The following is a 12,691-nucleotide window of genomic DNA, read 5'->3' as shown; positions in this document are numbered from 1 at the left end:
GCTGCTGGTGAGGTAGCAGCAGGAGAGCAGGGTCCGTGGTAGTGGCAGGCAGGGACTGGAGAGCAGGGTCTCAGCCAATCAGCGGCCACCAAGTCATATGAATAGGATTTTTTTTTCTATTCTCTCGCTGATACTCCAGACTCTGCTCTCCAGTCCCTGCTCCCCGCCTGCCTCTACCACGGACCCTGCTCTCCTGCCGCTAGCCAGCCTGCAGCTCTAGCAGGTTATTACATGTGGTAAATCGCATCGGATTTATCACGTAAAAAATAGCACATCAAGTGCCAAATCCTATCAAACTCTGGAAGTTGGAGTAATGTATGGTGGCCTTTAAATGTAATATGCATGCACAGTCCTTATGGATCCCTGCTGCTGGTCGCTCCTATTTATGCAAATATTCAAATGCACAGACCTGAACATTTCTCCTGCCGATGCTGAGTTTTTGAATCCTTGGCTGCTGTTATTACCGATGTGTGCAGCTGAGTGGAGATGCAGGCAGCCAGGTCGTGCTTCTGGGTAGTCCCAGGATTTTTGGATTAAACGGACTGCATATTTCAAAGTGCTATTGACTTCCCCATAACGCGTTTCTCTGTCTCGATACAGTGTCCGAGGCTTTTTCAAATTCTTTTTGTTGGAACCAGGTTCTGCCAGTATGCTAAAATTTATATATTATAACCGCTTTAACAACTGTAACACTCTTGTGCAGTCATGTAATATACACGCCGGAAAGTGTGATTTAAAATGCCCTACTCCATGTTTTTCACCTATCATCTAGTAATCAAGAACTTGAAAATAATCATTCTTGGATTAGCAAACCGTTCCTTACAAATGTAATTGTATTATATGACCTAACTACCCAGAGGTTTGTATAATGTCGGCTGTATTGGCACATTAAATATGCATTGTTTTTTATATTGATGTGGGGTTTGGTGACATCAACGCAGTTGTGTGTTACAATATGAAAAAAATCCAACAGAACATTGCTTTTCTCTACATGCATGTAGCAGAGGCAAATGCCTAAATGTATCAAGTGCACTTTTAGCTAACCCGTTCAGGTCCAGCATCTAGTTAGGCTCAACAGCCCTAGCGCTAGTAGCAGATCCAATGGTGAGCCACTTTAAGAACATACATTGTTCAACATTCAATTTAGAGCATTTTTGAATTAAAGAAAATAAATTACAATTAATTTAATCATTTAAACCAGACTGTTTGAATAAAAAAAAATTGGACTGCAAAAGGTTAAATCGCTGTTTTTTTACTTTTAGGAAAACTGGTGGCTGTAGCAGTAATTGATGATAAAAACAATTCAGCTGAACATACACGGTAATCATAATTGTGTTGTGTAATTATTGATCTCTATGTTGCTTCCATTTTGTGCTATTATCTGGTAAAAAAAAGTAGTATATTGCATGATTTTGTCCTGTGTAGCCATCTGCCTTTGTTTTCATAGTTGCTGAATTCTTCATGTGCTTGCCTTCCTATAATCGTTAAGTGTACACACACACACATACACATACATACATACACATACCTCCCAACTTTCGCAGATCAGCAGGCGGGACGCTGCTGCTGCGCGCCGGAGGCGTGTCAAAATTTTCGGGGCGTGGCCTAATTTGGGGGCATGGCCTATACTCGCGGCTCTTCCACGAGGCCACGCCCCCATTTTGCTGCTATGGGGGCATGACCCAGAGGCTCTGTGAGCCTCTAGCCATGCCCCCAGCCCCCTGGCTGCGGGAATAGACGCTGTGCGCATGCGCACAACGTTTATTCCCCGCTGCTTAGCATCTGACGGGGGGACTCCCAACAGCCCCCCCACACCGCGGGACACTGCCGCCCGCGGGTGGGACAGCGGAACAGGCCCTGACAATCGGGACTGTCCCGATAAAATCGGGGCTGTTGGGAGGTATGCACACATACATACATACATACATACATACATACATACATATAGTGCAAACTGCACTTGCCATATTCCCAGGTTGGGGTGCAGTGGCCTGTAACCACATTTAAAATGTATACAGAGGGCGTAACACTCGCCATAATAAACTAACTCACCTTACCACATAATTAATCAAATAATTAATCAAATATGTAATGGTGTTTTAGTTCATGCTTGCAGCCCATCGCCAAGGGACCCCATTTCACAGCAAGTACTACTCTAACAACCAGACTCTTAAAAATCTGGCAACTGCTGATGCATTGGGGTAGATCTATTAACAAAAGACAAATTCTTGTAAAGCAAGTGTGCTCCCACTTCCCTCTCCCCCCATGAATGCATTTTGATCTGTTTCTCTCCATTTAGCAGTATCCACAGCGGCGTGCATCCAAGCACTCATACGGCAGGCAGACGCGGTGCGCACCGCAGTTCTGATGCCCAGCACACCGGCTGACAGTCCCACAGACTGACTCAGACCCCCACGTGCAGTACAGTGCGAGCCGGCTGTGTCATTCTCAGCCAGAGTGACAAGAGTGGGCGCAGCGCTTCTCAATTACACACTGTGAATCCCACTGTCCCGGCTCACAGACCGGACTCAGAGCACTGAAATTACCACTCACTTAAGCACCATCCTGGTATTGCAGTGGCCACACAGCTTATTGCTGTCTTTGGCACTGATACTTTTTTGAGCATACTACATTATAAACGCTCATATCTGCATATGTTTTAATTATACCAGCCTGCTGGGTGAGACCATAAATCTTTGGTTACCCTCACACCACAGACAAATTTGGTATACAGGCACTCCTGAACCTAATAGGTGCTTAAAGTGATACTGCTATTTAGTACTTGAAAACTGGGAAAATATATATCAACCAGTTCCTATTCTGGAAACAGTGAATGCACTAAACACATATTAAAGTGTTGACATTTATACGTATAAAAACATTGTGAAGTGGGACCCCACGGAGTCAAGGATATCTTCATCCTTTTTTACTTGTCTATGTTTAATGTGTGTATTGTGTCTTTTATATTTTTGCCAAAAGTTTTTTAAAAATTATAAATAAAGGTTACTTATTAAATTTTCTCTCTCTCTGTGCATCACAAAGTGACATCCTTTTCTTTTCTTGCTTTACATGAATTTGTCTTTTGCTTCAAACTTATGTCCCGTGATAGCACACCCTCAGCATAAATATTTACGTATATAACACTATCATTTAAGGGGTCACCTAACACTAACTCTACGTATACTCTTCCTGTGCGATTAACCCTGTCCTCCCTTTGTAGATCTATTAACATTTATATAACATTTAGGAAATATAGAGTCCTGCTTCTCCAGCCATAACGAGAAGAAGCAGAGTCCGATGTCTCCTAAGTGTATTATCAGCCCCCTTGCCAATAAGGAGAGCCATTATGTCCTGCAACCATGGCTTCTACTTATTTGCTCCCTCGTCAGGGCTGCGCATGCACATTTTAAAAAACACCCCCCCCCCCTCCCGGAGCCAGCGGCAGGGCTAGTGTTGTCCCTGCAGTGGGAATAGGACGATGCTATCCCTGGCTGGCGAAACAGCCGGGGTAGCTTAATGGATGACATATGCTGGACACCCAGTAATACATCGCCCAAGCCATAAAAGACGGGATTGAAGAGGACTGAGAAACAAATTCAGGTGGAGACAATAAAAGCGCTTAGAATCACAGGATATTACTTCCCTTATGGTATTCAGAATGTGCGTCAGGGAGTATAACTATTAAATCCTCACAGCCAAATTTTTCATATGTATTTGTCAATGTAAAAAAACATACAAAACTGCATATAGTGTAATATGTCCACATAAACCATAGACTTCTTTTCTACACCAGTGCAGATGTATAGGGGCTGTGCAGATTTTCCTTCCACCAGATTAACGCAGGGAAAGATTTGCGTACCCAACTCACATCAATGCTGATGTAATAAGACCTATCAAGGTATCTTTAACAAAGTCGTACCCCAACTCACATTGTGCAAGTGTCGATCTTTCCCATAAAGGTATCTTTCAAATACACCAACAAGGAGTGTATAGTGCGTACCCCAACTCACTGAGAAACGCAGCTTGGTACTCTTATAAATGTTTCTTTGAGACCACGCAAGGTAACATTGAAGTTTAATGAATTCCACTTCTAACATACAAATTTAACACATTAAATAAAATAGTGAGGATATCTTTGTAGCTTCTAGACCATAGGTTAGGCAGATGTTATACACAGTCTACAACCTGGAGAGAATTACGGCATATTGCCCCAGGACTGAAGAGGACATCTGCTCTGATCGCTAAGCGGAGGCTGTCCCTAGTGCACGTTAAGTGCACTCTTCATACATTAAAAAAAAAGTCACTTATATTGCATGTAATTGAAAGGTTTTCTCCAAAAATATGCTCATAATACATAACTGCTGCAATAATTATTGTTTAATCTTGATTTTTCAGATTAAAATCTATTGTTGAAGAGGTAGCAAAAAACTACAGAGACCAATTCCATCGGTATGTTGTTTGTTGTTATGTGTTGGCAGCTCTTTTGCAACGGAGGTTGTTACGTCTCTCGAAATAAAGGGGAAGGTTTGATTGGAATGTTCTCAAACTCTGATTTCAGATGTTTTTCTTCTGAATATGGCGTCAGTCCTTTTTCATGCCTAGGTTCTATAAGCAAAAAATAGTAGATTAAGCCATATTTTCAGACAGGATCATGATCACAAAATTTGTGTAGGAAATTGCACTTACTGTACAAACATCTTTGTAGGAAAAAAATCTGTGGAACACTGTTTGCATATAAATGCATCTTCCCCATGTTGTACTGGAAAATCATGAATATCAATACCACTGTGCAGGCAAACTGCTAGATCGAAAGCAGTGCCATGCTGTTCAATGCAACACCCCCCCCCCCCCCCCCCCTGACACACACACACGTGCTCCATCCATCCCTCCCGCTTGGCTGTTGCCGGCAACCTGCCGGGTCCCAGTGGCCGCTGATATCGAATTGATATTGATGGTGCAAGGGAACCCCATGTGTACACCCCATTACTGTCCAGAGTTGTGCTTTGTTAGCTTATATAACTGGTTTTACTGGTATGGTGACAATTACTTTATTTAATAATACATTTTATTGAGCTTTTTCACAAAGTACATAAATGATTTTCATTATTAAAATGGTTTCATGTAGTCTTTAATCTAGCACCCTGCACCTTTTCAAACTTTGCAGTTCCTCTTTCCTGCCTGGGTGTTGCCCTCTGCTATGGTGCTTCTAGCACAGATTTTTCTGTATCGTAAGGTGCCCATACATGTTACAATAATTGCATGCGTTTTGAACTAGATTGCATCACATGCGATTTGATCCGAAGCTAGTTCAAAAAGTATGTGCAGCGCATACTTTTTGAACTGTGCAGTGCGAGCACACATCGTACCCGCAAAATGCACCGCGTAGGGGCACCTTCAGTGCTCAGCTACATACCAGATTTTGCTAGACGCACTAATGCAGAGACGGACACCTCTAGCATTAAAGAGGAACTGCACGTGTTTTGAAAGGTGCAGGGTGCCAAAATAAAACATTAGCAATGTACAGCATTACAAATGAAGTCACTTATGTTTTGGCTAACATTTTTATTTTGTGTTTTTTTTTTTACATAGAGACTTCCAGTTTGGACATATGGATGGCAGCGAGTACATTAATAGTCTTCTTATGGAGTAAGTCAATTTGTAGTTTATGGTTTGTTTGGGTTTTTTTTATACATTTTTTGTTATTTTTTTTTTCTTTTTGGTGTTATTTTGAAACATTATTCAAATTTATGGTACTTATGTATTATCTGGGCATCCGATTTTATCATTGCATGCCACTACTTAAGGCATGCGATGTGATTTTTCATTGTAAAGACCAGATTTTTAATTGTATAGTCACCCATGGGTGATTTCATACCCCCACTATCCAACTACGCATGGAGTTGATTTTATATAGTGTGGTGAGCGCAGCGAGGGGACGCGGATTACTTTACATGTATTCTGCGTCCCCTCGCGGGGCTCGCTGCACTCGCCATGCTTTCGGGCTCGGTGGCTCGCTCCGCTCGCCATACTATATGAAATCAACTCCATGCTTAGTTGGATAGTGGGGGTATGAAATCACCCATGGGTGACTATACAATTAAAAATTGGGTCTTTACAATGAAAAATCGCATCGCATGAATTATATGCCACTATATTGCATGCGATGCAATGCAATGAAAAAATTGGGCGCCCAGATATTACACAAGTACCAAATTTATTTATTTTAATTATTATTATTTTTCTGCTATCATTCCTGTAACCCACACCTACTCCCCCCATTTTGTGCTTGTCTCAAATAAGGAACATTTAAACTGTTTTTTTTTTTATGGTTTCTATGTATATAATCCTTACAAATAAAAATGTAAACTTGATATACTCTATTATAATTGTATAATGCAAAGCAATTTATTAAAACAGTTTTCTTTGTAGTTAGCTATGCGTTTCATAAATAAGTGTTTTGCATTTGTTACTGCAGTGAAGTCCAAATCCCTACTATTGTGGTACTTAATACATCAAATCAACAATATTTTATGCCGAGCAAGAATATTGAGAATTCAGAAGACCTGATTCAGTTCATTACCAGCATTCTTGATGGGACAGCGGAAGTGAGTGTTGAACCATAATTTCTAGTGCATAATTTCACATCATCTGAGTGAGTGTGCTTATTGGAGTCCTGCCAGCAAGTGCTTGCTGGCAGGACTCCAATGAGCACACACACACAGAATTGTTACTTGTGGTTACTGTTTCAATATTATTCTCTGAACCTGAAAAAACTATATCACAGTGGAGCTAAAGACTCCCAAAAATTGGAGAGGGCAAACTCTTTTCCACAACTATAGCCTACTACAAATCATCGGCCCAGGCTATAGATATATACCATATTAAGTATATGATGTTAGAGCCCACTGGCCCGAAGACTCTTCTGCTGGCCGCACAAATTGGGAGTCTCAATATATAAGATCAGAAAACTGTCCGATTCAGGATTAGTACAAGCATTAATATCTGAGATTGTAAACTAAAAAAAACCTGATGAAGTCTGAGTGAGACGAAACGCGTCGGGTATTGAGTGATGCTATCTGAAAAGAAAAAGAAAAATATTCTTCAGAAAATAAGCCACAAGTGTATTTCTTGTTACACACATGTGTATTTAATTGCTTTTATTTAAGACATTACATATATGGGGCGCTGAAGACACTATTGTTTTTTTTTTTAAATATATATATAATCTCCTCAGTAGGGGTGATAGCAACACCCTAAGGTGAAAAAACCTGCACGGCACTTCCAGGTTTTAGTGAATGAAAACAAAGTTTATTGTGCAACGGTTTCGGGAATGACCCCTTCTTCAGGCAGACAGCATGGTAGGTGCTGAGGGTATATTACTGCTGGCAAGGGCACCCAGGATCAGAAACTTCTATAACTTCTATTTACTATATAAAGAGGATTGGAAGGTTCTAAGGAAAAGAATGGAAAGGGAGGGGAGGTACATTTAGGGCTCCACTAGCAACGGAAACCGTGCACTCTAGGTTGATTACAACACATATCAATGTATAATGTGTACAAACCAGTTTAGGCAATCAAAGACTTACATTTATCTGATTCCTGGAATTCTAGCTTAAGAATCTTAATTTTCATTTTTAATTAAATAAATTAAAGGAGAGGCATCAAAAGTAAAAAAATAACACAAGGTAGTGGGATGGGGAGAGGAAATTGTGGCGTTCATTATGAGGGATATTTGAGAGGCAATGGGATTTCTGGGAGAAGAAAAGTTGAGCATTTTTTATGACAAAAAACTTTATGTAGTATAGGGAAATCCCTGTGGCAATAGCTGACATACATGTGCGATGAAGAGGAAATTTTATAGGAGGAGAGTTTTATCTTTGGGTATCATCAGTGTAAAGGTGATACTAGAGGTCAAATGATTACGTACATTGAGAAAGGCAGAGGGCAATGAACAAAGCATTGTAGAAGGGAAAGCAAATATGTGCCAGTAGTGATAAAGTAGCTGTTGTCTATGTGGAGAATTAATAATTAAATAAATGTTTCCATGTTTATACTGTACGGTATATGTATGATTGAATTAAACAGGGTAACTGTATTTTGACACATGCATTTTTTTATTCATATCTTCAAACATATATTCAAACTTCATGTCCATATGGTAAATACAGTTGGGATTTTATGTATCCTTACTTCGGTTTATAATGTTCTAAAAATATTGAAGCTAACATTGCTTACATAGCCAGTCCATTAGGTTATGCTGCTTTCCCACTGCAGAGCAGTTTAAAGTACTGGTAATCTTAAATGGTATTTAAAACGGTATTAGCATTCCCACTGCAGCAGATTACCGTTTTAAATACCATTTAAGTACCATTCCCATTGCAGTGAACCATGTAAAATGTAGAGTGCCTAACCCCCCCCCCCCCAGTGTAAAGAGTGCCTAATCCCTCCCCCCCCCCCAAGTGTAAAGAGTGCCTTACCCCCCCGTACCTGCCCTGTGCCCAAACCTCCCCTCCCCTTGTACTTACCTGCACGGGAATGCAGGGCAGTGGGGAGGCAGCGGGGGTCCATGCGGGGAACAGGCAGTCCCAGTGCCTGATAAGAACTAGTAGTTCTCACTTTGCGCATATGTAATGAGTGCACGTGCATAATATGTAAGGAGTGGCTCATTATTATGCACGTGCAATCATTACACATGCGCAAAGTGAGAACCACTAGTTCTCATCAGGCACTGGGAATGCCTGGAGGCTAAATAACGTTTAAGAGGCATTCCCACTGCCTCTTAAACATTATTTAAACGTGTAGGACTCTGCTTTACAAACGGGTGGAAATACCGTTTAGCTTTAAATGATATTTCAACTTTGGCAACTTCCCACTGCAGTGGGAAAGGGGCATTACTGAGCCTTAATTGTTTGAAAATAGAAATATCTTACATTGAGGTTGTTTTACCTATTTGTGGCATGTTGAAGTTTCTGTATCACTGATATCTGAATAATGGATGCCATAACCTAATAGTGTTTTTATGGATTGGCTTTTACTTAAGATTAGAGGCCTCGTTAAACTTTGTGCTAAAAAATTACCCAACATACTGTAGCACGATACGGTGTACTGTAAATTGCGGTGAAGTGATCTATACATGCCATTAAAATTCAATCCCAGCTGATAAATTTCCAGATTATATCTGAACTATATTTTTATTTGTTTTGAACATTTTAGGCTCAAGGTGGTGATGGAATACTGCAACGCATTAAGAGAATTGCTTATGATGCCAAATCTACTGTAGTAGTAAGTAAAATGTATACTGTCAAATTACAAATCCACTTTATTTTGTCTACATTCAGTCTTATAAGCAAAACTTCATGCCTAATGTAAATTCTAGGGATATTCATGGTCACTTCTGAGTTCCTTTTCTAATTGCAAAGCACATTCCCATTATTGCTTTGTAATAATATTGACCCTAATCTACTTGATGGGTTCTTCCATTAAAGGTGCATACACGCGATATATAGTCAAAATCGGAAGAAAATTTTGCACAAATTGCACAGTATGTATACAGTGTTTGGTTCCGATGCTTGTACCCATGGGATCAGCATCGCAAGAAAAAATAGACTGTGCAGGCAGACCAGTTTTGACTATATTGTATACAGGCTAGTGTTCTAATACAGTCGAAATTGTTAATAGTAAAAACAGAAGTAAATATAGTGAAGATTGTATGGTTCAGGGCTCTGGGGAGTTCAAGGAAAATTCATAGACAAATTTGCACTTAGCCAAAATCTTACCACGTATATGTAACTTGAGTATCCCAGAAATATCACTTGATTAATTTTATAAAGAGCACAATGATCCCTATATAATGGTTTTTATTTATATAGCACTTTTTCTCCAAGAGGAAGCACTTCATAATTGTAGGGGGAAAAAAACACCATATTGCAAAAGATACAGTCACCTTAGACACGCTACAATATTTCCAGTGGTTGAATAGAAGGTCTGTAATTAAAATACAACATATAATGACAAATCAGCCATTTTGGGCACACTTCATAAGTTACAGTGGGTTGGGTTAAGCAATACATATAACTACACATAATGATGTACAAATATAAAATATACATAAAGGTAACTACAAAATAATCAGCTCCATTGACTGTTCATCTCACCCACGGAAGTACCTGAGTGATATTACAAGATACAGTACACAAACAGCTGGTTACTTATGTCATCATGAGTGACATGGATTGTTCAACCAACTCTGAAATATAAATGTTGAGACATCCATCCTTGGTACACTATATAGGCTGCCATGATTAGGCCATGATTAGGACAGCCTATATACCTGGAGATGTAGAGCTGACATGGTGTTGATTAGCTTACGTTGCAGATACCTGCAGTACAATGGAGAGCACTGATGGAGTCATGTGGCCATAGGGCACTTTTGGTGTCTTACACATTGTGTAGAGGGTAGAAGCTCTTTGCCACTGGCATCTATAGAACAGTGATTGTCAGGTGAGTAATTGGTGGAAGCAAATGTGTTGCCTGGAATAGCCAAATGGCAGCAAGAAACAGCAATAGGCTGCATCCAGCAAAAAGGTAGAGCACCTGACGATCACTGTCAGGTTGCGATCCAGTCCAGAGGTCAAGGATTGCTCATAAAGGGTACCAGCAATGTCTAAAGTGTTCTGCTCAAATTGACAGTCCACAGACAAAAAGAAAGGAAATCCACAGTGTTTGTGTTAAGAAGACAAATACAGACAGGGATGTGTGCTTCTCCAGACAGACTACAGCAGCCAAGGCACATATGATAACTCTACAAGTTTTCAGATCCATCAATAAAAGTCTTTCCAACCACCCAGGGAGGGATATCAGAAGGAGCGGCATCCAGGCTGGATATCCAAGACTGCAGCCACTTGACTTGCCTTAAAACCTACAGAGCCATCAGGGAGAGAGTAGCAGTAGATTATGGTGTGGCCATGTGCCGTGTTTGCAATACAAAACACATCTCCAGGTGGTCAGATGAAGAAAGGTTTTTGACCCGATTTGAGGACCTCTGACAGCATGCCGCTAAACTCAGAAATGAGTGTAAATTTTTACATGGTCATATCATATTCTGAAAGTTCTATTGTACATAGCAACTCAAGTATAAAATGCCCTACCCCTTGCCAGAATGTAAATGTATAGGTATTTTAAAGAAGATCCAGCACACTTTTTTAATTTGTCCTCTTTGTTTTACTTATTAAAGGGTGATTTAAAAAAATATAAACTAGAGCAAATATTAATTTGGCTTTAAAAGGGCATTGAAAGTAGAGTACCTATGCCTTTATTGTATTCTCATATAAGATTTTTAGCTATAGGTGGCTAATTCTAAATCAGATGCACCAGAAGCCATTGTTCAGTATGGCAAGAATCCACCCATAAAAAAAACAAATATTCACTATATATTTTCTTAATGTTGGTAGTAATTTCAGATTTTTTTCAGATGTTTTAAAAAAATGTGTGCCACTAAATGTTTTTAAAGCATGCACAAAATCTTTTTTTATTACAGTCTGTATTTAAGAGTTCGCCTCTGCTTGGGTGCTTCCTCTTTGGCCTGCCACTGGGTGTCATCAGCATAATGTGTTATGGAATCTGCACAGCAGACACTGATGATGGTGCAGAGGAAATGACAAGAAAAGATGTGATTGACCCAAATATATCGGATGAGGGCAGCGATGAGGACCAGGAGGAGGACAAAACTCGAGAGAACTCTTCTGAGGTGACGGATGAAGATCAAGAAGAAAAGGATTTTATGGAGAAGAAAATAGATTAACTTTTGTGAAAAGTGGATTAACTAGTATTCCAGAACAAACTTATTTATTAAATTCAACCACTGACCCGCCTTTATTAAAAAAAGAAAAAAAGCAGACTGCGTCACTGAATATTTGCATGCGTTTGATTTTAATTTGTAAAGCGTCCGGACTATTGCTCAGACATTCTAGAATTTAATAAATGGTTTTGAAAGTAGAAGACCAATAAGGAGCTTTTGTTTTTATTGCAGTGCTGTTTTAACAAAAGTTGAATACAACTTTTATTTTGACTTTTTTTTTTTAATTGATCTAAAATGTTTGTTTTCATTATTTTTTACAACATGGACTTTTTCTAACTAATTTGCATTTGTGCAGATCGCAAACTATTTCACTATTCAACATTTTTGCAGACAAAAGGAATTTGAATAGAGGTATTTTTAACCTCTCCAGACTGGGTAACAACTGATGTTGACAAAATACTAGCGATGCTAATGTACAAGTGAAATACAATCACGTTTGACATTTTTCGGTAGCCAGGACTTGCTGTTCTGGTAAGGGGTCAATAGAGGACACTCTGACCCCAATGAATTATTTTGCAAGTTGAAAAGGTCTGTGCATCAAAGATTCTGCCATGGCACATAAGCTTCTGCCTGTGAACTCAGCAGAGTATGGCATTATAAATTGTTGCTCTCCTTTTCCATTATTCAGTTACATACATCTGCTACAATTAAAAACATTAGTAAAAATATAGTTTTTTTACTCCAATGGTTAAACGTCATAAAATGAAGCATTGCGCTTGTTTGCTTTATATAAACACACTTGAATTAGAACTATATTGAATGATGCTGATGTACTATTTTCTCTGCATGTAACAATATTACAGATTTATAATTTAGGTTGGGTGTGTGGAATTA

General features: G+C 39.5%; 1 protein-coding gene across 1 annotated transcript in view; it reads left to right on the top strand.

Moving 5' to 3' along the window:
• TMX3 (thioredoxin related transmembrane protein 3) overlaps window positions 1-12,006 on the top strand; it is a 111,975-nt gene extending 99,969 nt beyond the window's left edge. Inside the window, exons 11-16 of the mRNA XM_083187714.1 lie at window positions 1,263-1,320; window positions 4,396-4,449; window positions 5,590-5,646; window positions 6,476-6,605; window positions 9,214-9,282; window positions 11,537-12,006. Coding sequence (XP_083043840.1) covers window positions 1,263-1,320; window positions 4,396-4,449; window positions 5,590-5,646; window positions 6,476-6,605; window positions 9,214-9,282; window positions 11,537-11,800 — 632 coding nt within the window. The 3' untranslated portion in view covers window positions 11,801-12,006. The remainder of the gene's footprint in view (window positions 1-1,262; window positions 1,321-4,395; window positions 4,450-5,589; window positions 5,647-6,475; window positions 6,606-9,213; window positions 9,283-11,536) is intronic.
• The last annotated feature ends 685 nt before the right edge of the window (window positions 12,007-12,691 follow it).

The sequence above is a fragment of the Crinia signifera genome, chromosome 5, assembly GCF_055691185.1.
Source record: "Crinia signifera chromosome 5, ASM5569118v1, whole genome shotgun sequence".
NCBI classification, from domain to species: Eukaryota; Metazoa; Chordata; class Amphibia; order Anura; family Myobatrachidae; genus Crinia; species Crinia signifera.
Note: the sequence above shows the minus strand (reverse complement) of the source record. Positions and strands in the feature narration are given on the sequence as shown.